General features: G+C 33.0%; 5 protein-coding genes across 8 annotated transcripts in view; 3 read left to right on the top strand and 2 right to left on the bottom strand.

Moving 5' to 3' along the window:
* Positions 1-143: 143 nt before the first annotated feature.
* LOC105212736 (sodium channel protein para) overlaps positions 144-23,789 on the top strand; it is a 134,106-nt gene continuing 110,460 nt past the window's right edge. Inside the window, exon 1 of the mRNA XM_054232478.1 lies at positions 144-846. The gene's annotated coding sequence lies outside the window, so the exon portion shown is untranslated. The remainder of the gene's footprint in view (positions 847-23,789) is intronic.
* Positions 2,896-14,530, bottom strand: LOC105212730 (uncharacterized). 4 transcript variants are annotated; one of them, XM_054232488.1, is made up of 11 exons: positions 13,144-14,530; positions 12,745-13,080; positions 11,694-11,856; positions 6,919-7,053; positions 6,391-6,847; positions 5,208-6,317; positions 3,874-5,099; positions 3,609-3,804; positions 3,336-3,516; positions 3,155-3,274; positions 2,896-3,091 (listed from the first exon to the last, which is right to left on the bottom strand). In XM_054232488.1, the coding sequence occupies exons 1-11, from the start codon at positions 13,551-13,553 to the stop codon at positions 2,905-2,907; spliced, it is 4,521 nt and encodes a 1,506-aa protein (XP_054088463.1). In that variant the 5' UTR covers positions 13,554-14,530; the 3' UTR covers positions 2,896-2,904. The 4 variants fall into 4 exon arrangements, with proteins under 4 accessions (XP_054088463.1, XP_028896235.1, XP_054088464.1 ...); XM_029040402.2 differs by having other exon boundaries at positions 3,874-6,317; positions 13,144-13,693; positions 14,343-14,530; XM_054232489.1 differs by lacking the exons at positions 11,694-11,856; positions 12,745-13,080; positions 13,144-14,530 and adding an exon at positions 7,147-7,372 and having other exon boundaries at positions 3,874-6,317.
* Positions 10,546-11,671, top strand: LOC105212729 (pupal cuticle protein 27). The gene is made up of 3 exons (XM_011184918.3): positions 10,546-10,836; positions 10,891-11,156; positions 11,227-11,671. The coding sequence occupies exons 1-3, from the start codon at positions 10,828-10,830 to the stop codon at positions 11,534-11,536; spliced, it is 585 nt and encodes a 194-aa protein (XP_011183220.1). The 5' UTR covers positions 10,546-10,827; the 3' UTR covers positions 11,537-11,671.
* Positions 15,235-16,841, top strand: LOC105212732 (zinc carboxypeptidase-like). The gene is made up of 2 exons (XM_011184924.3): positions 15,235-15,633; positions 15,709-16,841. Exons 1-2 carry the CDS (start codon positions 15,295-15,297, stop codon positions 16,705-16,707), a joined length of 1,338 nt encoding a protein of 445 aa, XP_011183226.1. The 5' UTR covers positions 15,235-15,294; the 3' UTR covers positions 16,708-16,841.
* On the bottom strand, positions 16,726-23,739 carry LOC105212731 (uncharacterized). The gene is made up of 4 exons (XM_011184923.3): positions 23,480-23,739; positions 17,673-18,583; positions 17,472-17,597; positions 16,726-17,412 (listed from the first exon to the last, which is right to left on the bottom strand). Exons 1-4 carry the CDS (start codon positions 23,498-23,500, stop codon positions 17,223-17,225), a joined length of 1,248 nt encoding a protein of 415 aa, XP_011183225.1. The 5' UTR covers positions 23,501-23,739; the 3' UTR covers positions 16,726-17,222.

Below are 23,789 nucleotides of genomic sequence, written 5' to 3'. Positions count from 1 at the left end.
TGATAAATAATTTTTGTTCTGCTAATGTATCTGCTCAGGCCTCAATAAATTTAAGTTACAATTGGCTTTTTATGGGCTAATAAAAAATAGCGAGTAATTATGCCTTCGAGAGTCGAGTTAGTAAAAAGAGGAGATTGTTGATGTTTCAAATTGAAATTAAAGTCTGACATTTGCTTGTCAGTTTTAAACATCTCTGTGCTTCTGATTCTTGGGTTAAAAATAGCGGAACCGGATTTCTAATAAATTGGAAGTGCCAATTGCTAATAATTTTGAACATTGAAGAATATAGGAATAAGATTTCATTTCAGAAAAAACCTTTTGCATGAAATAAAACATAAGCATGCTTAACTTCTATGTCGATTATTCTAATGATAATATTTTCTTCATTCGTTATAAAATTCGCGACGAACGAGGGAAATACTAGTGTTGCCACTAATAACCAAAAATTACTAAAAGAAAATGTCCGACATGTCAAAGCGCGCGTTAAAGCCAAATAAAGTTTCAGGTTAGCATTTTTCATTTACAGAAAGAATTTTTCTTGGAAAGAAGTAAAAGTTACTTGCTTAAAAGGAACTTACATAAATATGTGTTCGTTGTTTTATTTCTTTAGTTCGCATTCTATACTTTTTACTCTTGAAACGATATTTATAAGACAAGTACATATTGAGTTAACAAATGTGATGTGCAAAAGTTAAGAAATTTGTGTGACCCATATTTTTCAAATGTATAAAAATTCTGCATTAATTTCCGTGTGCATGCATCAATAAATAGATAAGTGGATTTTTTATGTATGTATATACGGAGAACATCTAGATATATTTTCTTATGGCTGCCTGAAACAAAAGAGTAAGTACATATATATCTAAACTTATGCATATTATTATAATTGAAGCCATCTCATTTGAATACATAATATACATTCACTTTGAAACTTTTTCCTACTACGAAATGTCCGCTTTTGGTCGGATAAAGTCCTGGTCAATTCCTGTATCGTACAACCGGCAGCCGTAATAATTGTCAATCATAATTTAAGAATCGTTCTTACATAAATCTTCCTCTATTTTACCGGAAATGAGTTAATTTCCAAAATGAATTAATAGTATAAAATGCTTTGGTTAATATGCTTTTATTTATAGTATGAATATCTACCACTAATTATACATTATTGATTTATGTATATTAATTATGAGTATGTATTTGTGAATATCGGTCAAGTATTTTTTAAAATACTAGTACTTTCAAAAGTAGTTTATTTTTTTCTCTAAAAGAATATATCAAACAAAAATCTTGTTTTTAAAAACTTTTCTAAGTACATACTCGCACATAATTATTCCATATACAATAATATTTTGACTTCTTATTAAATTATTCCATTTGGTCAAAATTTTAAAACTTTTAGCTGTAAAACCTTAAGCGAAGTGAAGAGTTTCGTATGTATTATTTATGAAACTGAAAAAGCTTATTCTAATATCACTATTTCTACCAGCAATTTTATAGAAACGTTTTTTTTAATGTATATACGGATCCAATACATAATTAAGAATTTTAACGAAACCTTTCTATTATTACGTTTCATGTAAATTGTATACATAAGCGGTACTATCATAAAACTTATTCCAATTTATATTTGAAAATGAAAAATTATATTTTTTTTATTATAATACCTACACGGGTATGTACATTCATAATATATATTTTTGTATCGATGATTAGTTTTCTTGTTTTGTAACGTTGTATATAATTTTCATTTGCAGAACGGGTAAAATTGTATAGTTCTTATGGTGCATATCAGATAATAGTGTGCTTTGCTTATTGCTTTTAGCACTGATTATTTGTATTTTAAATCAAAATCTCTATTTATTTAAATAAATTAATTCAATTTGAAATTTTTGTTATGTTGAAGATATAGAATTAAAAATAATTACATCGATAAAATAATACCATAAATAAATATTTTACAATATGCAACGTTTTATATTATTTTGTGAGAAATTAACAAGAGTAATCATAATATCAATTAAGTTATTGCACCTTTAAAATTCAGCATTGAGACAGCAAAAACATTCAAAATTATTGAAAATATATGTGGTACTTAAAATTAAATAAATATTGCACTAAATTCAATCAGATTTATTTAATAAGTGTCTAATAGCACATAACTTCTATATAAATTTGTATCTAAATTAGTTTTGCTCTTTGAGCTCTTCAACAAAACTTACACCCAAGAGTGTATGCATGCTTGTAAATAATTTAATTTATTTACAGGTTCTTTATTGAAGGTTTTAAATTAAAATTAATAACAAATCCTTTCAAACCAATGCTTTCAAATATACATATATGCATATATTTATGTGTATGTATGATCAATATGTGCGTAAATGTACTATTTATGCATTATGCAGAACCTCAGGCTTCAGCATATAAGCATTTATGTAAATAGTGCTTACATATTTATGTATATATACATCATAAACAATATATATACTTGCATATACATATGTAAGCGTGTCTCTTGTATGGAAGTGAATGTGCATCTAATATTTTGATATTTTATATATAACTTTTTTTTAATAATTTAACCGCTTGTTGCTTCGTAAACCCCTAGTAATCCATCGTGTCGCATTGTGAATACATGTATTATAGATGCGTAACTCCAGGTGCAAAGGCAATAGTTTTTTGTCACCCAGGAATACATGCATATATATTAAATAAATATATTTACATATGGGTATTATGCATTCGTGTTATTTTACTGGTATTGTCTTATTATTTATCGTTTTCTGTTCATATATTTTTGTCAGTAAAAGTGTATACATTCATGCATATATCACTTAATAACTATATAATATGCTTTTTAACATATGTACATTTCTAAAGTAATCGGAAACTATCTCGTATAAAGGCCTATAATAACTGAACTATGACTGGCTCAATTAAACACATATGCTCTGCTCCACGAACTGGCAAGCGATTTAGGCAAAAATGTCGGATCATATCGGGGACAGCTTCAAATGGACGACTAAACTGGCCTAAAATGTATTGGCCCGATTCGTTGCGTTGGATGCGCATATGCATAAATCCTTTGGCACCCCTAAATTTATTTCAATTATATGTTTTTATTTTATCTTTAATAATTGTTCGTTTAAGTGCTTACTTAAGGGAAAGTGAGTAGTCTTGCTTGGTGGATTCGCAGTTGCGCACAAGAAAACTTCCTTCATTGAGTGGCCGCAAGGTGTTCTCTGCCTCAATACGAGTAATAGCACCATGATACCAACTTGATCCATAGTAATATTGATTAATATCGATTTAATAATAATATATAAAATTTATCTTACCCTTGGCGCTCAAGTGGTATAGAAATATCAATTAAATCGACAGCTGAGGTGAAGCCTTTTGCTATATTAAGATTAAGTTCTTTGTTAGATGAAACACCTCGTAAATCGAGACTACCAAATTTATTAGCTGGCCGCGGTTCATTGAAGTTTAAAGTTAAATTTTGTCGAAAAATAGCACCATCTGTAGGAGAAAAAGGACAAATTCGTGTATATATTATATTTATATTAACTCTACAGCATATATTAGGCGGTATATTTCAAATAATGACTTACCTAACTTTAGGGATATTTTATTTTCATCACGCATTGAATGACTAGAGGACGCTTGTGATAATCCGCTCGATTCAGTACTATGTGATAAAAGTCCAGTTTCTGTTTGATTCGTGCGGAGTCGTCTTCTCAATTTCGGCATGTCAAATGGTAAATCACCCAAATCCACAGATGTGGCACTTCCGGATGTACAAGTTTCCTATAAATAAGTAATTGTAACCATGTGAATTCTCTGTTTTGCAATTGTAAATATCGTATATTAAATTACCTGTTGTAGAGCCTTTTTTCGTCTTAATTTTGGCATATCAAAGGGTAGATCACGTAAATCTTTTGGTACCCCGCATGAGTGAGCAGCAGTTGCCGCTGCACTAGTGCTGCTTTCATTTACTTTGTCAGACTGTGGGATGTTAAGCTTTAAAAGACTAAAATTTTGAATACCAGCACTTAATTTAGAGTCTTCGCGCGAATGAAGTGAAATGCCACTGTCGGAACCGATAATTTCATCGGTTATATTTAGAAGTGTCTTGTTTGCGGGTAGTTTCTTTTTCTTTAATATATCTGTTGATGTCTGTTGTAGCATTTTTGTAACTTCAACGTTTAATATTGAAGTATGGGAACTTGTTTGGAGTTGTTGGCCAATTTGTGTAATTTCCTCAGGGGAAGTGTGTTGAGTTTTATTTTGTTCGGACAATTCGGAAGCTGGTTCTTGGGAAGACTTATCAGATATTGGACTTAAGATATGTAATTTAGAGTGGACAACAACGGGCGCTCGCAGTGGGAGCGCAACGCTCGAGCTACCAGATTCAGAGCTATGTGAACTCAACGAGGTTGAGTTCCTTGATTCTGAACTGGAAGTACTTCGATTTCCTTCACTGGTACTCGATCGCAAAGATTCCATGCTGCCACCACTACTCGATGTGGCAATGCTTTCGGTCGAGGAGTAATTATGTGACCTGCGACCGTCATTTGCCACATGGTGGCGGTGAGAGACGTGGCCTTTTCGTAATTCCAATACTCGTCCCGATTCAATAACAAAAGATCGAGGTCTGTTGCGACCTCTTGAACCATGAGATTGTGTAATGTTATGAATGTTTCGTGAAGTTGAAGATGGTGGATTAACGTAAGAGCTATCTGTGATACTGTTCTCATTACTGGTACCCACAGATCCAGCATTCTGATGTTGTTGACGCAAAGAAGACTGTAATGGAAGACGTAAATCTCGTAATCGTGGATGAGCTGGATTAGAAAATGGCAAGTTCGGAGCACTTTTTATACTATTCATTAGGAAACGATCATGTTTCCCTGGGAATTTTATCGGTAATGGAGCAGTTGAAGGTGGAGATGGAGTGAATCCACGAATAGGCAATTGTGAAGTAGAACTCGATGGTAAATCCTGTTGTAGGCTATCATTTTGGTCACTAACAAGAACTTTTTCGATGCCAGTTGTTATATTTACAATATGAGTTTCCAAGTCAGCATCTTTCGTGGGATCAACTGCGGTAGGAAAAGCAGAGAGTGGTGAACCATTTCCGCTAGCATTTCCGCCTGAGTTGCTGCTTTTCTCTTGTATTGCATGATTTTTAGAATTTTTTAACCTCTTACCTTCAAGACGAGATTTCACTTGGATAGATTTTGTAGATCGCGGTTCTGACTTTATGTTAACATCCGTACTATTCGGCTGAAATAATATAGAGTGATTCGTTACTCGATCAACCTCGTCGAGATCGTCGTCTGATTTAGCTATTTTACAATCGAACGCTGTCTCATATAATTGTCGTGTTCGGCTAGACATTTCGTCGTCTTCGGCCTCAGTAATGGCACAATTTAATTGAGTTTCACCTTTATCCTCAAATACATTTCCAATAGACGAGTTTAATTTTTTTATTTCTGGTACGCAGTCAGGGCATTCATGCACGCCATTCGGATGAACATAGAATATACTACGTGGTCGAAAGAATTCGTCAATGTCGTCTCCAACAGTCGGTGCTACACAGGCGCAAATTGCCGGGCCGAACTGTTTATGAGGAGGCATCGACGAATTGTCTTCCGCAACTGGCAAAACCTGTAATTTGTCAGTCTGATGAACACAAGTTCCTGTATTCACACCCGCGCTAATTGGCTGAATATTACATGTTTTTCGTACTAAAGCCAAAGCCCTTGCATGCCACTGCCTACGCTTCTGACATTCACTACAATCAGATTCTTCAGAAGTCGAAGTGGTAGGCGAATCACAACGAATTATATGCACTCCTTCCTCTGTAAATGAGTATCGTTTTGGTGTACCAATATTTTCAATTGCTGATTCTAAGAGTGGTTTTGAAGAGCTCTTAGCTTGTTCAACCAGATCTTTATCGTGCTCCTTATCCTCTGGTATATCAAGACTTGTACTTTTACGATAAAAACCTAAATCATTTGTTGAATGGGTCAAATGTGGCGGTTCCGAAACTGTTGATTGACGGCTCTTATTTTTTGTATCTTTATCTGGCGCTCCGACCTCGTTGTCTTTGGGTTTTAATATGTCAGAGTAATAATATGGCGACGGATTCCTTTTGCTAGTATCTGGCGGTGCAGCTACCAATTTACGCGGGCTCCGATATAATTGCGTAGGTAAAGGGTGTACAAGGTCGTCAGAAATGCTATCAGGAGAATTAAGTTCAGGGACTTTTATTGATTCATTGTTTTCATCGCCCGAAGACTTGGGACCTGATGAATCTGAGGACAGATATTTATACCACAATTTTAATTAATATGCAAAATGTGTTTTTTTATAATGACTTGAACTTACCTGAACTACAATTGGAACGCTTGGTTGATTGTTGATCTTTAGAAACGTCAAGCTGATTGGGTGGTCGTTGTTGTTTGTTTACTCTTCGCTTTACTTTTCTCTTTTGTTTTTGTTTCTTCTGACGCTTAGAATCTTTAGGATCTGAGTAACCTTCAATTAGTTTTATCGATGCGTGTTTTACGGCTGTGGGAAGAGGAGGGTGTGGTTGAAGAAGGATTGGCGGTTGCGACTGCGTTTGGTTATGTGATTTAGATTGAATAGAGTGTGTGTTTAATGTTTGTAGATCAGTATGTTCAGAATGATTAGAATGTTGTATACTGTTCGAAATATATGTAGATGGTAGACTAGTCAAATTGGTCTTGTTTGTGGGTAACGTTGATAAAGATACCGACGGTGGTGGTGGAGGCGGTGCTTCCAAGTCTTGAGATTGAGTTTCTTTCCTTTCGTTTAACGTAATCTGCATAAACATTTAATAGAAACTAATTACAAAAGTCGCAAAATAACGTAGATATATGTATATAAACTTACAAATTCGGTGTGTGGACTAGGATGAATCCAAAGTTCTGGATTTGTTGGTATAGCATCTGCTAGACATGGATCAAAGCTGGACGGCCGTTTCTTAACAAAATCAACTGGTAAACTGTAATCGTCGCAGATGGCTATCTGAAGAGAAAGTCAGAAGACTCTGTTAATATTTGAATTCATGCAGCGTGTTTGTTAAAACTATGTATAAGTAAAATGAAATTTCTGTCGAACCTCAAAATATAATTGTAAACGATATAGTTTTCGACAATCATAGCAATACCATTCAAGATATTTTTTTTTCTGCATTTCCAAACTAGTAGCATAAGATAAGTCAATACATCGGTCGTGAAACAAACGTGCACAAGGTCCCGAACATTGCACAGTCAACTCCTTTGATGAAAAGTCTATCCAGCAGCGACGACAAAACATATTTATATTTTTCTGTTTAATATTAACTATTAGCAATAAATCTGCACACCTTTACTAAAAGCGTTACCGTTTACTTCTAACGATATTTTCATAGCAATATAATTTAAAAGACTGTCATATGAAATACTATTTTCTAAAAGAAAATGTATATAAACGTACATATTATGTATGTATATGATTTAATGCTCGAGGGTAATAATACATTTTATAGCATACACCGAATGCCGTTCCTCTAAAGAGATGCTATTGACTATGAGTTCTTTACAAATATGGCTTGTATTCTTTCTTTTTGCTGTGAGGTGTTTACCTTGCTTGGATGAATACCTACGTCAAAGTGTAGGCACATATCATGGTTTATTTCGCATTCTTTTTATAAATATGAAACCCATTCAAATGACCACAACTCAACAACTTACATAAATAATTATATTCAATATCTAGGGTACATGTATATGTAAATGCAAGGTGTGTAAAACGAGTAATGATAGTTATCCCAAAGAATGTTTTGCAATAAAGTTAAATCTGAACAAGAATGTGAAAACTGATCCACTTTATTAATCATTTCTGTTATTTAAAATGTGTCTTTGAATTTGAATATATATGTAATATATACTTATATACCAGTCTTACGCCAAAATATTTGTTATAAATTTGCACAGCCTATCTATAATTAAAACACTACACAAACGCATACACATGTACATATTTGCAATCGCAGAGGTGTATGTAGGTATTTGTTCGGCATATAAGTTTTGCTAGTTTTGTGATGGCGATTGTCTCAGGCATTGGGAAACCCCTCAAGCGAGTTCCAAAAGTGTCCCATTCTCTTTTTATCAGCAACGATGAGTCATGAAGGTCGTGACGAAAACAAGGTATACGCTATGGCGCTGTGATTAGTATTTCTTCGAAATTTCGAACCATTTACACGCATTCATTGCATTCTATTTATACTCGAAGAGAGTAAATGTGTCTGTGAAAAAGTGATGGCGACTGCAACCGCTCATTTCGAAAAACCACAAGCTAAAAACAAACTATAGAAGTACTAACAAATTAGTTTTGAAGCTGGGAAAATCAATCTTACCATTTGTACTGATTTTAATTTATTTTTCTTAAATATTTATATTATATCATTATATTAAGGAAATCGAAAAGTTTAATTCGAATCGAGGAATCTTTTAATACAGATTTTTTCAACATGTGAAATACACAACAATAATCAATCACACACGAGCATACACACAAATGAAAAGGTTTTAGCGAAATTATGCGGAAATGTAATATATATTATCTTACCTTCTGCAACTCTCACGAATCACGAAATCTCAGGACTATTTGTACAAATATTAAATACTTTTGTACATTAACAATAAAGTAAATAACAAAAAGGACAATTTCCCATAAAATTTCTTTTTATTGAAGATGGATGGACTGTGCAAAGTTAAAAGCCGTTCCACTGCGTTGTGGTGATATGTACTATTTGCGTTTTATTTTGGTAATATGCGACTTTTCACTGCTTCGATTAAAACAAACTTAAGTGTATATACACAATTCATTTCTTTTCTAAATTACGCTCAAATTTAATGATGAATTATATTCATGAACCGGAAGATAGCTTTATGTTTTTGTTGTCTTATTAAATAAAATAAAATGTTTCACTCATAAGTAATTTGTTTGTTTCACTTGAAGTTGACTTTAACACTGCGGATATAATTTGCAGAAAGACATTTACATCAAATTCAACCCTTAAAAGCGTAAGAGTGGTGTTGAAGAGCTCTGAGAGCGATATTCGATTGCGAAAGCTTTCGCAAAAGCAATTCATACTCTCTTTGAAAAACTATTTTCGAAAATATGGAAGTATCGGATGTAGTTTTTAAATATGTAATTGGTTTTGAGTTTATTAATTGTAAAAATTAAAAATATACATATATTTATTATCTGTTTTAAAGTAGACAATATCCAAAATATTTCTATAATTACAATTTATCAATATCTTTAGACCGGCATGTGAAATCACGCACAATTAAAACCTGTTGTCAATTAATAGATAGATGAATTAATATATTTCCTTTAGTATCGATAAGAAAATAAGTGAATAGGTCATAGGGAATTGTAAATAATTGGTTTTTCTATCGATCTCTGCTCCCTCTAAGACAAAAATTCATAGCTAGCTCTTCAGAGATCTACATAGTCCAACCAAAAATTATGACCAAACTAAAGAATATCCTTAGTACATTTAGGCACGTATAAATATGCATTTTTGTCTTACTAATAGTCGATTGTCAGTCATAAAGACGAATGCTTGCCTTGAAATCCGTTCATAATGAATTAAAAATGCTGTGTGATACTTCAAATTCGTGACACATCTATTCAAACAGTTAATTGAGATAATAGTCGCCGTCGCCGGAAGTTATTTGGCAACTTAGACAATTTTTCGATCTTGCATTTGTGCATTCTACCGTAGCTGTACGTTTTTACTGTAATTAACATGTTAATAGTGTCCATACATACCTATGTACATATGCATTCTTGTATATGCATAACTCTCAGTTGTGTTATGTGGGGCATCCAAAACCATTAAAAAAAAAAAAAAAACTAACAAATAGAGTCAAATAACATTGAAAACGGTCATAGATTTGCATAATGTCTTAGTATTTTTTTAGAAAAAAAAAAATCAAATACATATGTATGTATGTACATATGCAAATATGTTATTTATCCTCAGTTTACCTATTAACAATTCATAACTCTTTTGATGAACGCTTACAAGTATTTGAATCTAAACCATATTAATTTAAAATGGACAGTTAGTACGAAAAGATGGATCATGTCTTATATGATGATAATAAAAATGTGTGTAAATATGTTGTTGGGCAATGATTAATAATGCATAACATATATTTGACATGATTGCCAATTATAAATTCTTGAGCGCACGTTCTAATAATAGCATTGATCTTTTGGTCCTATTAACAGTATATTTGTTTAAAAGAGAATGTTATTATACTTAACCGAGTTTGACTGTATATTATATTTACATATATACAATAATATATCTATATTCTACGTAATTAGTTTTTGAATTTAAGCTCATCGTCTCTCTTGGTAAATTGTATTTTCTAATTATAAATAACACACTTCTGCAAGTATGTATGTCCACTTATACATAGATATCAATATGTCTACTCATTTCAGTAACGCTTATTAGTTCAAAGCTTGATTAATTAAATTTTTATAAAAATGCCTGGAGATTTTAGTCAAAATTGATATGTACACAATCATATTCCTACATTAAAAATAGTTTGAGAAAAGAATTTGTACATACATACATAGATATATGTTATGCTCAAAGGTTTCTGCTATATAAGAATGCACTGCAGAGTTTACAGTCAGCAGTATTTTCAAAGCTTCCGTTAGATGCAAAGCGGCTTAAAAACTTTTCTATTCGTCAGTTGTAACAAAAAAAGGTTTTAACAGTTTTTACAAATGAAACGGGTGAATAAAAATTAAAATGTTCATATGCACGTGTTTATAAATATTCTCATTTAGCAAATTGTATCAATTATTTTGTACGAGTATGTGTTATTTTCAAAAGTTCTGAGCCTTGCTACGCCCTCTTTGAAATATTTACCGCCTGGAAATATTGGTGTTCCTTCTCGTCAATACTTGCAGTATAAAATAGTGAAAGAAGCACCGTATGGTGTAGCATACGAACGTGGTACAAATAGTGGACGAACAAAATATGTTGCAACAAAGCAAATACCTATCGTCAGACAGGACTATGCAAGCGATTCAAGCGGAAATTATAATTTTGGGTAATATTATGAATTAGAAAATTGTAGATATCAAAGTCATTTGTCATGAATATTTCCATGATCGTAATAGATTCGAAACTGCGAATGGTATTCAACGCGCTGAATCGGGTGATGTTCAAGGCAAACCGAAGAGTTCACTAAACGTGAAGGGTTCCTATTCTTACATAGGAGATGATGGTCGTACATATACCATTAATTATAGAGCCGATGAAAATGGATTTCATGCTGAGGGTGTTCATTTACCAACGCCTCCGCCTTTCTATGGCCAAAGTCATATTGGAGGAACTTTCTCTGGTGGAGGTTCTCAAAACAAAGTCAATGTGTACTCACCATCGATTCAATATCTACCACCACAACGGCTTGTTTCGAAACGCCATTAACAAGGCATTATCAAAACTTGGCTGACTATCCAAAACTAGTTTAATCTTAATATATACTGGAGCTGAATAACATATACATGAACTTCTGTATCTTTTTATATACAATTAAAATAAATACTTAACATTTGCATTTTATTTGAAATGTTTGAAATCTTACCTGTTTCTTCATGGTGTCTGTTAGTTCGTCGATACACTCCTTTCTTTCGAATCTTTCAAATTTGAAGCTATTCGAGCGATAAAGTTCGTTATCTTCATGTCGTCGATTCCGGCATAATCGTCGCATTATAATATTACCACTGCCGCCTCCTCCAAGTCGTGGCCTATTTTAAATGGCATAAAGTAAGGACTCATAAGAACGCAAATTTTCTACAAAAAGCAAAGTGAGCTTTTATATAAATTGTATATCCTTATTGGTTTTATAAGAGCCATATTTGTTTCTAACCATACTTTAGTTGCAATTGGGGCATTTTTCATTTTGTTTGTTAGATGCTACATCGTTGCACAAAGGAAATTATTGAGGTTCTCTTAAGAGGGTTTGCTAAAATCTTTGTCTTTATATGTAAGGCAGATGTATACGAACATAAGTTCAAATGAAAGATGTGTGCACATGCATATACATACATATACATTTGAGAGTAGGTAAAGGTGCTAGATGTCCGTTATATATACTATGGGAACTAAATGAGAGTGCCTGCGAAAGTGAAAATAGTCAATCACCACAATCAACTAAAGGTTTTAAAAAGAAACCGAAACGTATTTGTGACTGTCGGAACAGTTTAACACATATGTAAATACATATATATATATGTACATAAATGGGAGCGGTAATCATACCTGAATGAGCTCATTTATTTGCAGCTGCCAACGAAATATAAATTGGCGCAAAATATTCTTAATTCGCAACTGTAATTATTACAAAACCAAAAAAATAAACTACTAAGGATTGAAGTTTTTTGAAAACATAAAGAAGTCCACATTAATTATCACCCTATTTGAAGTTGTATTTAAATGTTAATGCTACAGTATAAATTGGTCAGCAATTTCTTGAAAGAATACATCCTTAATAAATATTTCGAAATAAATAGCTGATACTAAAATAATATGTTTATAAAGCATTAGATTAACTACGCTATTAAGCGTATTAATATAGAGCCCGTGTAATTCATAATAAGTATATATTAATTTCATATTAACTACTGTACTCGTACCCGCATGGCTTGCAATGAGTCATGTGCAAATCCCAATTAAGATGAAAATTGAACATTCGAAGCTTCGCTACGGCGCGTTGTCGCAACGATATGTCTGGAGTGGCGGCTATGGCAGCTTGTGCAGTAGTAGTAGTGCAAGTCGCTGCTTGCGTCACAGCGACTACAGCTTGTATGGAATCTACTTCTCGACCTGTATTAGGGTACATCATTACTGTGCCACTGGGGGCAGAGGTAGCCATTACACGACTTGAAGAAAGCCTTAATTGACGGTGATGACGGTGATTCCCAATTGTGCCATCAGACGAGTCTTTTATTGTGTAAAAACCACCAGATGATCTAAATATCGGTTTATTTATTTTTATTCGTATCCAAAGCGTAATTAATTCAGTTTACACTTACGACATATTATCTCCACCGCCCCCTCCAACACAACTGACTCCGCTTCGTCGCGAACGACTTTTACGACGACGTCGTCTTCGTCGATCAGATGATGCATGGCCATGGAGCACGTGTTGGCTTAGCGATTTGGGATACTGAGATGTTATATTATTTCCCTCGGCAGCAGTTGTGGGTCCACTTCCCACTACAGTAGTTGGTATTAGACCGCTCGCTGCCAAGCGACGACCAGTGGCAGTGCTGGAGGGCATATTGCCCGTGCTGTTTCCAGTCGCAGCTGTCATTCCCGTCAGAATGTTACCATCGCAAATACCTCCCGCTGAACTTGTTGTTTCAGCACCTTGTGCAACGCTTGCTGTTTTTGACGAACGACCACCGAAACTGTGGTTAACTTTGCGCCACATACGTTCCATTTCAAAGAACACATACGTAGAGTGAAGAGGATTTCAATATGAACGTGATTTTAGAGAGTAGGTATAAGAAATAATGTTGATGGAACGCCGATCTTAATTTTATAAATATTGTAAGGAACCATTTAAGTTATTTTTTTGAACTGTTTAACAAAAGGAACCATACAAGCATTAGTAGATTTTATTTCATTATATGTATGTATTCTATTATTATTTATTGCGCATATTGGCAAGTACTGTGCGAATGTAAATTTTTAAAATTCCAAGTTCATAGTTGCCTACTTACATATGTATTTGTATATGTTTTGGTCATGGCCAATGAACTCATTTTATTAACAGCTAAAATAATCTAGTTGTTATTTCGGAGAATCATAATAATTGTTATAAAATAGCACAACTATTTAGAGAATCACACAAAAAAAAATTGACATAAATAAAGGCGGTCTGCTGGACCTAGTACCTCGAAGTAGTCTCATTGTCATTGCAGGAACATATCTTTGTAGTACACTACCGTTCTGTCAGGATTTTTAATAGGTAACCTAATATGATTCTTGAGCAGTTATAACACTAAAAGTTTAGATTATCATAGACATTAAATTACGAGGTATTAAAGAAATTGTATCTGCAAAAGTACAAAGACTATGCACATAAATATCGCTTTTTTAACGTATACACCAAGGATAGGCCGACGGAATTTTTCTGTGGTGAATACAATCACTGATTTCGCTATATCACACAAAGATTTTCATTGCTATCTTTATTAAACACAAATTTCCTAATTAAAGTTGTTACCCATTTTTGACGTTTGAAATATACTTCATTTATGAATTAACAATTGTGGAAAGGACACGTTTTTTGGAAATTATTAAATTTTCATGCACTGATATATACAATACTCGATTCTCGACAAACCCTTCTGCACGAATGAAATTTCCACCATAAGAAAGGTTTGCTCAATTGGCTCAAAGCTTTTGATTTAGAAAAGCTTTCTCGCTCATTCGCCACCTGTCAGATGACAAACATCAACAATTTCAACGCATCCTTTGTAAGGTGGTGGAATTTTCTTTCAAATTTATTCAAAATCATCCCTCTCGTAATTCAAACGGCCCATACATATTATATTATTTTTAGAGTTATCTTTTACTCAGTGGAAGTGCTGTTTTACTGTGAATAGACGATTTTCGAAAAGTATTGGTTTGCGTATTAAATGTTGTGATTTATAAAACTGTATGCGTGTGTGTTTTGAATAAATTTTTGAATCATACATATTAAAGGATATCATTTACGTAATATACGTATAAATTATTGCAAAGATACTGAAAAGTCCGCATAGATTTTATAAATATTCTAAAAACTTTACAAAACCATTGAACATACACAATCGACCGTTTCACGAGACTTCAATTTGGTTCCGTATCCACCGTATTCTACGCATCTGGTTAACGACCAGTTCTTTTTACGCTGGAAACAAATTTACGAGACTTTTAGCCTGCCTGGTGTGTTTGCATTGAGATTTGAATGTAAATAAATTAACATATAAATGAATGTTTGATGAAATCAAATCTATTCTCGCACATATATAATCTATTAAGTGTTTATCAGCAATCCCTACATATGTACATACAATTTAAAATTATAAAATAATCAAATATGTTGAAATAGACGATTGCTCTTTGCGTTATTGAGGCTTATTATTTAGATCAGTTTTAAACAACAGTGCTCTTATCACAGACGACTTTAGAAAATGTCTCTGAACGATTGTTTAGGGAACTTCTGTTCACTTTTTGTGTTTTTGCTTGTAATACATTCGATTCGGTCGGTATGGTGCTGTGATCAACCTTTGAATTGTCTTAAAGCATCTTCCAATATTGCTCGATATGATCATTATCGCGTTTATCATGTGGAACTGGCTACGGAACAACACGTTGTTTTATTTCAACAACTGGAGGAAAAGAGTGACAGTTGCACATTTTATGGACACGCACGGCACCCGAAACAGAAGTTAACTATCATGGTGGCTGCACATAAAGTAGCTGATTTTGCTGATTTACTCCAAACTTACGATGTTAAATATGAGGTGTTGGTAAGAATTCATCGAAATAGTAGACTACAACTTGTTTTGTTATAGTAATTTTGGTTATTTAATTACACTCAATAGAGTTATAATTTTCAAGAAATTATTGATCGAAACCTCCAAGAAGTTCTTCCGAAGGATATTGATCCGAAAAGTATGGACTGGAAACATTACTATCATCTTGAAACTATATATTCATGGATGAATTCCTTGGTTAATGAACATCCCAACGATTTGACAATTATAAATATGGGAGAAAGCGCCCAGGGTCTGCCGATTAAAGGTCTCAGTCTCAAGAAAAATAAAAATAACACGGCTGCCACAATTTTTGTTGAAAGTGGTATTCATGCCCGAGAGTGGATAGCACCTGCAACAGCAAATTATATCATCAAAGAGCTAATTTCTTCAAATGACACGGAAGTTCAGAGATTTGCAGAAAACTATAATTGGATTATTTTTCCTGTCGTCAATCCAGATGGTTATAAGTATTCATTCGAAGGAGATCGGATGTGGCGTAAAAATCGCGAACTCTTTGGAATTTGTCGTGGTGTAGACTTGAATAGAAATTTCCCATTTCATTGGAATACTACAGGCTCTAGTGGTGATCCTTGTCGCTATGATTATTCAGGTCCTTCTGCTGCTAGTGAAATGGAAACCAAACAACTAATTAAATATCTTCAAGAAAATTTGGTAGTTAACAATATAAAAACTTTTATTGCGTTACATTCCTATTCACAAATGATAATGTTCCCTTATGGACATACAGCGGATCACGTAGAAAACTATGATGATCTCTCAGCGATTGGAAGAAAAGCTAGTGAAAAGATAAAACAAGTGTCCGGACGCATTTACAAAAGTGGTAGTATTTATGAAATCATATATCCATCGAGTGGTGGTTCAAAAGACTGGGCCCATGGTGAACTGAAAATCCCCATAACTTTTTCATTTGAATTGCGTGGACCGCCCGACAGTAAAGATTTATTTATTCTTCCCGCTGTAGAAATTGAACCTACTGCACAGGAGGCATTCGCAGCTATTATGACGATAATAGAAGAGTCTGAATCAAGAGGATATTATTCGTAAAATTATAGCACACAAATATTTCATTATTCATAGTTTTATTGAAATCAAATTTTATAAGTTAGCGATTGATACCCTATATCTAAATGTATGTTCACTTAAATGCAATAAATATATTTTGATTTTTCGATCATTAACATGTTATTTTTCATAACATCCGTTTCGATTGTAATAACGATAAATACATAAATACAATAAAGGTTTAAAAATATTTAGCCGTCGTCAACATGTAGTGATTTCGAGCTTAACTTACGCGTCGTGGAATACTCGTTTTTAATGTCTAAAAATTAATTATAAAATACTTGTTACATATACATACAATGTACATACATATAATACTTTTCCACAATGATATTGTAACAAATTCCAGATATGTTACTGCGTTTGGTACTTGTGAATTTTGTTTATTCAAAAGCTTGTATGTACATAATTATTACCGGCATAGTTAAAAATGTTTACATTTGGCTTGTTTGCCGGCGCATTAAACAGCATTAGTGTTTTTTCTAATTTATTAGAATTTAGTCTTCAGTTGCCAGAGCGATATTGCGTGCAGCATTCATTTGTATACGGTTTTCCCATTCCACTATGAGACGGTGCGAAGATGGTGCTTCCTCAGGAGGCAGATCACACAGCTGAGCCAATGACATGGCGGGGCGCATTGTGCAGGACCCATTTTTTTTTACATCAAAATCCGGACTAGGAGTTGCTCTGATAGGAATTTTCATATTGGAGCAGGATATATTGAAATTATGTATATTCTTCCTTACCTGGGTGACATGCTATTATTTAATGATGTAGAGTAACAAATTTCACTGACAGACTTTGCCGAACGGAGTTGCCTAGGCCCAAGGCAATGTTCTACTTCAGAATCTTCGTCATCTGTTTCTACAATGCTGTGAAAATGTACATATGTACATATATAATTATATTATGAAATGGAAAATTTTAAACTAGACCCCTCCACTTACTCGTTTTCAATTGACTCAAGTAAATCTGATGTGGATTGCCGAAATTTGTTACGTTTTTTCAGTTCATGCTCACGAGCCTGCAAGTCCTTTATTTCTTTCTGAATCTTAACCTCAGCTGGTACATACCCTCGACGAATTACTCTGCCTTCTGCATCCCTTTCGATATGTGGTGGGGTCATAGTGACAGTTGGTATGGCTATAGAAGAAGTTAAGGCTTCAGGCTTCAGTGTTGGTTGCAAAGCACTTGACACAACAGTTGGTGATATGATAGGTGATGTGGATATATTTTTGCTAAGCAAAGCACTTGCTGTTTTGGTATTTAATACAATTTGATTTGCTGATATATTATTGTTGCTTAGTTGTAATTTTCCTCGTGAAGCTATGAAACGCTGCATCACCCCTTTATTTGCTGGATTAAAAGCAAAGAGACGTTGCCGGTTAAGGACAGGAGGAGTAGCCGGAACCGTGCTCGCGATCATCATCTGACGGGGTGGTTCTGGTGTAATTATATAGCAATTTGGACCAATATAGCGCTGTTCTTTTGAAGGCTTTATCGGTTCTATGTAAAGAGGAGATGCTGAGACGCCATTTATTGGACTTGGCGATGCTGATATTCCTGAGTCTTCATCCATACATTCCTTAGTGTCAATGTTGTTTTTAATATTTGACACGCATTCTATTTTTAGCGCATCTTCGCCACTATTCAATGACGAATGTGGTAAGGGACTAATTGAAAGGCTATTGGAACTATCATTGTCATTATGACTGTTATTGCTATTTGCGATGTCATTGTGTATTTCGTATTCGTCTGTTGATATGAGGGAACTCCCGGAGATAAGCTGGCGATGTTCCTCTTCGCGACGTACAACTTCTTTTATTTCCTCTTGAATGCGGATCAACGGATCTAATTTCTGGAAAAGATAAAATAATTAACAGATATTTTCGTTTAGTTTTTGGATCTACCATCTAAATGTCAAAATTTCCCTCTTCATTGGTACTTGTAAAATTATAAAAATTATGTATGTACCTATAATGACAAATATTTTACTATAAAACAAGTGGTGGTCAAGAAATTAAACATTGTACAAAAATATTGAATCATTATGTATAGGAGAATATGTATAGATGAACATACTTTAGAGGATTACAGGTTCTGTTCGTAATACCTATGTACATATATAGGTAAGTACATATATGTGTATTCCGGTTGTACACATGATTACCTTTCAGTATCTTAAAACACATAACTGTATGTTATCGCATTCACCTCCCATTTGGTTGAATTACTTTTGCTGATAATAATTGGTTCTGCCCTGAAAGCTTTGGTAATTAAGTAGCAAGTAAGTTTACGTTCACAAGCATATGCATACATGCTATGTAAATATATAGCCTTACGCTTCATATGTATGTATGTATCCCTAATTGCATTACCGACAATTTTATATTTAATGTGATTGATTGAGTGATTAGTGCAGGATCCCTTATAATATTCGCAAATACTCATACATTAACGAACCCCTAATTATATTTTCTAAATTTGAAAAATAGATTGACCATCGATGCCAAATGAAATTTCATAATGTAGTCGAAAATTTGTTCTTGTCTTAAAGCCTCCACCACATTAACCAGCCTGTTTTAACATTGTTGATCAAACACATTCAGTAAAGTTTATATTTATTTAATAAAGAATAAATGATCAGAAATATTTAAATTAAAATATATTACTCCATTTGTCGAATAATACAATGGAAGGTTAGATTGCTCATTCAGCAGTCACTCTACTAAATTTTGAGAGATTTTTTTTTTTAATATTTCTAACTAATTTGTCGATCTAAATACTGGTAGTTGCTATGACGGTAATACATATGTTCCAGCAATATTTATTTCATTTTGTTTACAAATAACATTCAAAGTATACTCATAACATTCGCTGTCAAGTAATATATGGCATAAAAAACAAAATTATTATTAAACTAAATAATAAATAACATTGCCATGACTATTTGGTTTAAAATTCCTTTTATAACTCTATAATAGGCTTTCGATAAAAAATAAATATACTACAGAATTAAGTTAGTTATCTTGCTAATTAATAGACCAGTGCAAAGATTTTTCCTAAATTAAAGAGATTTATTGCCGAAAATGTAGAATGACTCATATTTACCACTTATCATTATTGTTCCATTAGACGATTACTACTATACAAACTTCCATTTGAAAAATATGTCAATATCTTATCAATTCATTCGGTACATTTTTTCATTTTAAATTGCACATGCCTTTTTCGATAAAGCTGTACAAATATACTGTGCAACTAGTGAACAGGTACATATCTAGCTACATGAGCTTTGTTTGTACTTTCGGTAAAAAAGACACTCCTCATACACATGCTCATACTTTGCTTTTTCGCGATTTTCAACTTGCTCGCCAACAATTCATTTATTGAACACTTTTGTTATCGGTAGAAATTACAAAACCATAAAAACAAAAATAGCCGTATTTGATAAGTTTCTAATTTCGCGATAAGGTGACAATGTCTAGTATGTGTACCTACATGTATGCATGTGAAATATATCAATATTAGTTCGAAATTCTTTTTAATAGCGAAGGCTAAATTGGCTTTTAAGGTGTATATTCTATGTATTCATTTACGTATATATATTTATGTAAGCATGTATATACATACATCCATAAAAGTACGTTATTTTAAATAATAATTTTACGTTAATATATACTATTTCAAGTTTATACATATATCGTATATATATATATATGTATATGTATGTACACATGTGATAAGCGTTTGACTGAATGACGTTAACATCCAAAGTCTGAAATTTCAAGAGTTGTGTTTCATTTAACTTGGCTTAGTTGCGTTAACCGAAACCCGAAAATTAAAGATTCCGTAACATACTACTTGTGTATAGTATTTGAAGTCTTTGTTTGGGTTAACTGTTAACTGAACGTCAACACTGCATTCACAAAATTTTCAACATTTGGCTGTTGCTGCATCTGATGGCTGCTGTTGTGGATTCGGCACTGAGTGAAACTAACATTTCAGCTTTGCTTTAATTAGATGTGAAAATATTTTCGTAACAGTACTTTTGTAGTGTAATAATGAGAGCTATTCAAACAAGCATTCACAAAAGGTTTTAGTTTTACTTTCGTTGCTTTTAAATATATACTTAAGTATGTATATATGAATGTAATGGATATATATAATACATTACCACATATTTTTTAATGACGAATTCACTAATGGTTGCATAGTGTTAACACTCAGATTTTGAATGCATTCCATAATATTTGTAACATATGTTACCTCAGTATATCTGATAAAAAAATAATACAAAGATGCGGCCAGGCAGAAATTTTGCTGAAACTTTTACTGAATTCGGCCCTATCGGCAGAGTGGATTTTTCGAATTATCCAATAAATATTAAATTAACACATACATACATTGATAAGTAGATTAAATAGAAATCTGATTTTCATGAATAATTTTTTGGATGTTCTAAAAACTCTTGAGAAAGCGAAATTTATTTATATATGAAGTATGTAAGAAAGTAAAATAGCAATATTCGTAAAATGTATTTTTATTGAGATGCATTAGAGACCGGTCGCTTGACCGTTTATTATATGTACTTATCGTCAGCATAAACAAATAAAATATGTACATAAATATGTAAGTATATATGTATGAATGTATTCACAAAAATGTGTGAAAAAGTTTAATTTGGTTTACTATTTTTAGAAAATTTAAAACCAACACTGACTTTATAGTTAGGAATCAAATTGTAGTTTTGTTTGAAGAATGGTATACTGATTTGTGGTTAAAAAATTTTGCCCGAATAATAAAACTGCGTTGTCATGGACTTGGGTAATTACAATGTTATTAAACCCTCTGTCACGTTTAATGTTTCTACTTTCTTATTTTCATTGATGTGTCTGTTTTGATGTTTTGTTTTAGTTTACATTTTTATAGGTCATGGACGAATACAATTTCAACACAATCAATGGGGCAATAGATACAGTTTAATATAATATGTACAAGGCGCAAGATATTACTGGCATGCCCATATTACATTTTTGACAATCGGTTGCAAATTACTGCAAGTTAATATAGTTGATAAATCGCATCAGTAACCTAATGTACATAAGCATATGTATATGTATGTGTACGTGTACATGCATATGTAGTCAAAATAGTTCAAAGGTGCTTGAACTCCTTCAGATTGCATTAAATACTTATGTACATATGGATGTCGGATTCGGCTATAATCGCTTAAAGCGGTTCCTACGCCAAATATATATATATACATATTGATGTATTTCTTATAAAAAACTATGTATTTAAGTTTATCGTATACGCAACTTTGTACCCACATTATTTACTTTTTCACCATTTCATTTTTCAGTATGAAAAGAAGTAAATTAACTTTCCGTCTTTTCTTTTTCGCAGGCCGACATACCAGTTTCTGCTTTGGTGGAACCTGTGTTGGCTTTGCCATTAACAGCATCAATATTAACATGAACTACCGCGGCATACAATTGCCACAAGTCTTGGCATTGTTTGTTTACCTCGCTATTCAGTGGCACGATCTTGTACTCTAACTTGGTTTTGATCGTGGCGGTTGCCATTGACAATACGTTTATATGAATGTGTGGAATTTTTTATGCTTCTTTGTTTTGCAAACGATTTGGGAGCATAGTGAAATTTCTACTTGTTAGTTGTTATACTCACAATAATTTCTAACTTTTGTCATGCTAATTATAAGCTTATTTCGAAGTTGAGACAATGTTTTTTCCATTTATCATAAACAAAGTACCAACTAACGGAAAGATCATTTGAAAAAGTAAAATAAACGACAGACAGATTAAGCACAGTTTGCATTCTCTTTTCCAACAGTCATTACCATACATACAAATGTGCATCCATACATGTATGTAGATGTATGTGTACAATATATGTATACATATGACTGAAGTGTGTATAGACATTATCATTAAACTTTTCTGTGGTCGAAAAGATTTCCCCATAAGTAAAAAGTAGTATTCCTTACAAATATTTACATTTGCACGTAAGTTACTCTTAAAAAATTCACAGATTGTGCACGAATATTAATAAATTACTCAGATTTAAAAATTACTTGAAACGTCCACGATTTTCCCGACATTGTTGATTAACCTTAGAGAAAATATACATAGGCATGTATGTACACCCTTAACACACTACATAATTTATTAAAGCAAGTCGCTTACATACATACGTACGTGTATGTACGTTTATACAAATGTGAAATAACAGTATAAACAAGTGTTTTCCATGTGAAAGCGAATATTTACATTATATGAACGTAAGAATGTTTTTACGAATACATTCGCATGATCGTGGTAATGCAGGTAAATAGATGGTGAACTCAACAATACACCATATGTAATGAACAGAAGTACAGAAAACTTTGGCTTCATCTAAAATAACTCAAAGTCACTAACCGTAACGTATCTAACCAACTAGTGCGACCGGGATCCATTATGGAACAAAACGAGATCGTTCTCATATGCTACGAGCTTTTACCGGTAATGACGTCTTCTGTTATTTTTTTATTTAAATTGGAACTTATGCATGTACATATGTTAGTATACCTGTATTCCCAATTAATAACGTTTAAGGGTGCCTTCTTTAGAGCACAGGTAAAATAACCGTATTTTAAATCCTTATCATGTGCAAATGAATATACAAATGTACCTATGTACATGTACTGATTTCCTTTGAGAAAATATTTTACACTTGCGAAAACGCTTACCTCACTTTTGATTTGACCCATGCTAGTTATCTATTTATTAATGATAAAAACGAATGTATAAAAAATATTTTTTATATTCCGAATTCAAATCGTTCGTTTTGAAAATTATTCAAATTCCATCATACAAATCGAATACGAATACGAATTTATAGCGACACTAACTATAGATCGGAACGAAAGTTGGCAACAAACTAAATTCGAATTCGTTGAGAAACCAACCAATTCTTCCACTTCCAACTTTACACGCCAAAAGTGCTCTCCAGATTAAATGCTTGTATATCAACTCTGAAAACAACTAGACGAATTCACC

The sequence above is a fragment of the Zeugodacus cucurbitae genome, chromosome 5 (assembly GCF_028554725.1).
Source record: "Zeugodacus cucurbitae isolate PBARC_wt_2022May chromosome 5, idZeuCucr1.2, whole genome shotgun sequence".
In the NCBI taxonomy this organism is placed as follows: Eukaryota; Metazoa; Arthropoda; class Insecta; order Diptera; family Tephritidae; genus Zeugodacus; species Zeugodacus cucurbitae.
The sequence above is the reverse complement of the archived record's forward strand: the minus strand, read 5'-3'. Positions and strand labels throughout refer to the sequence as shown.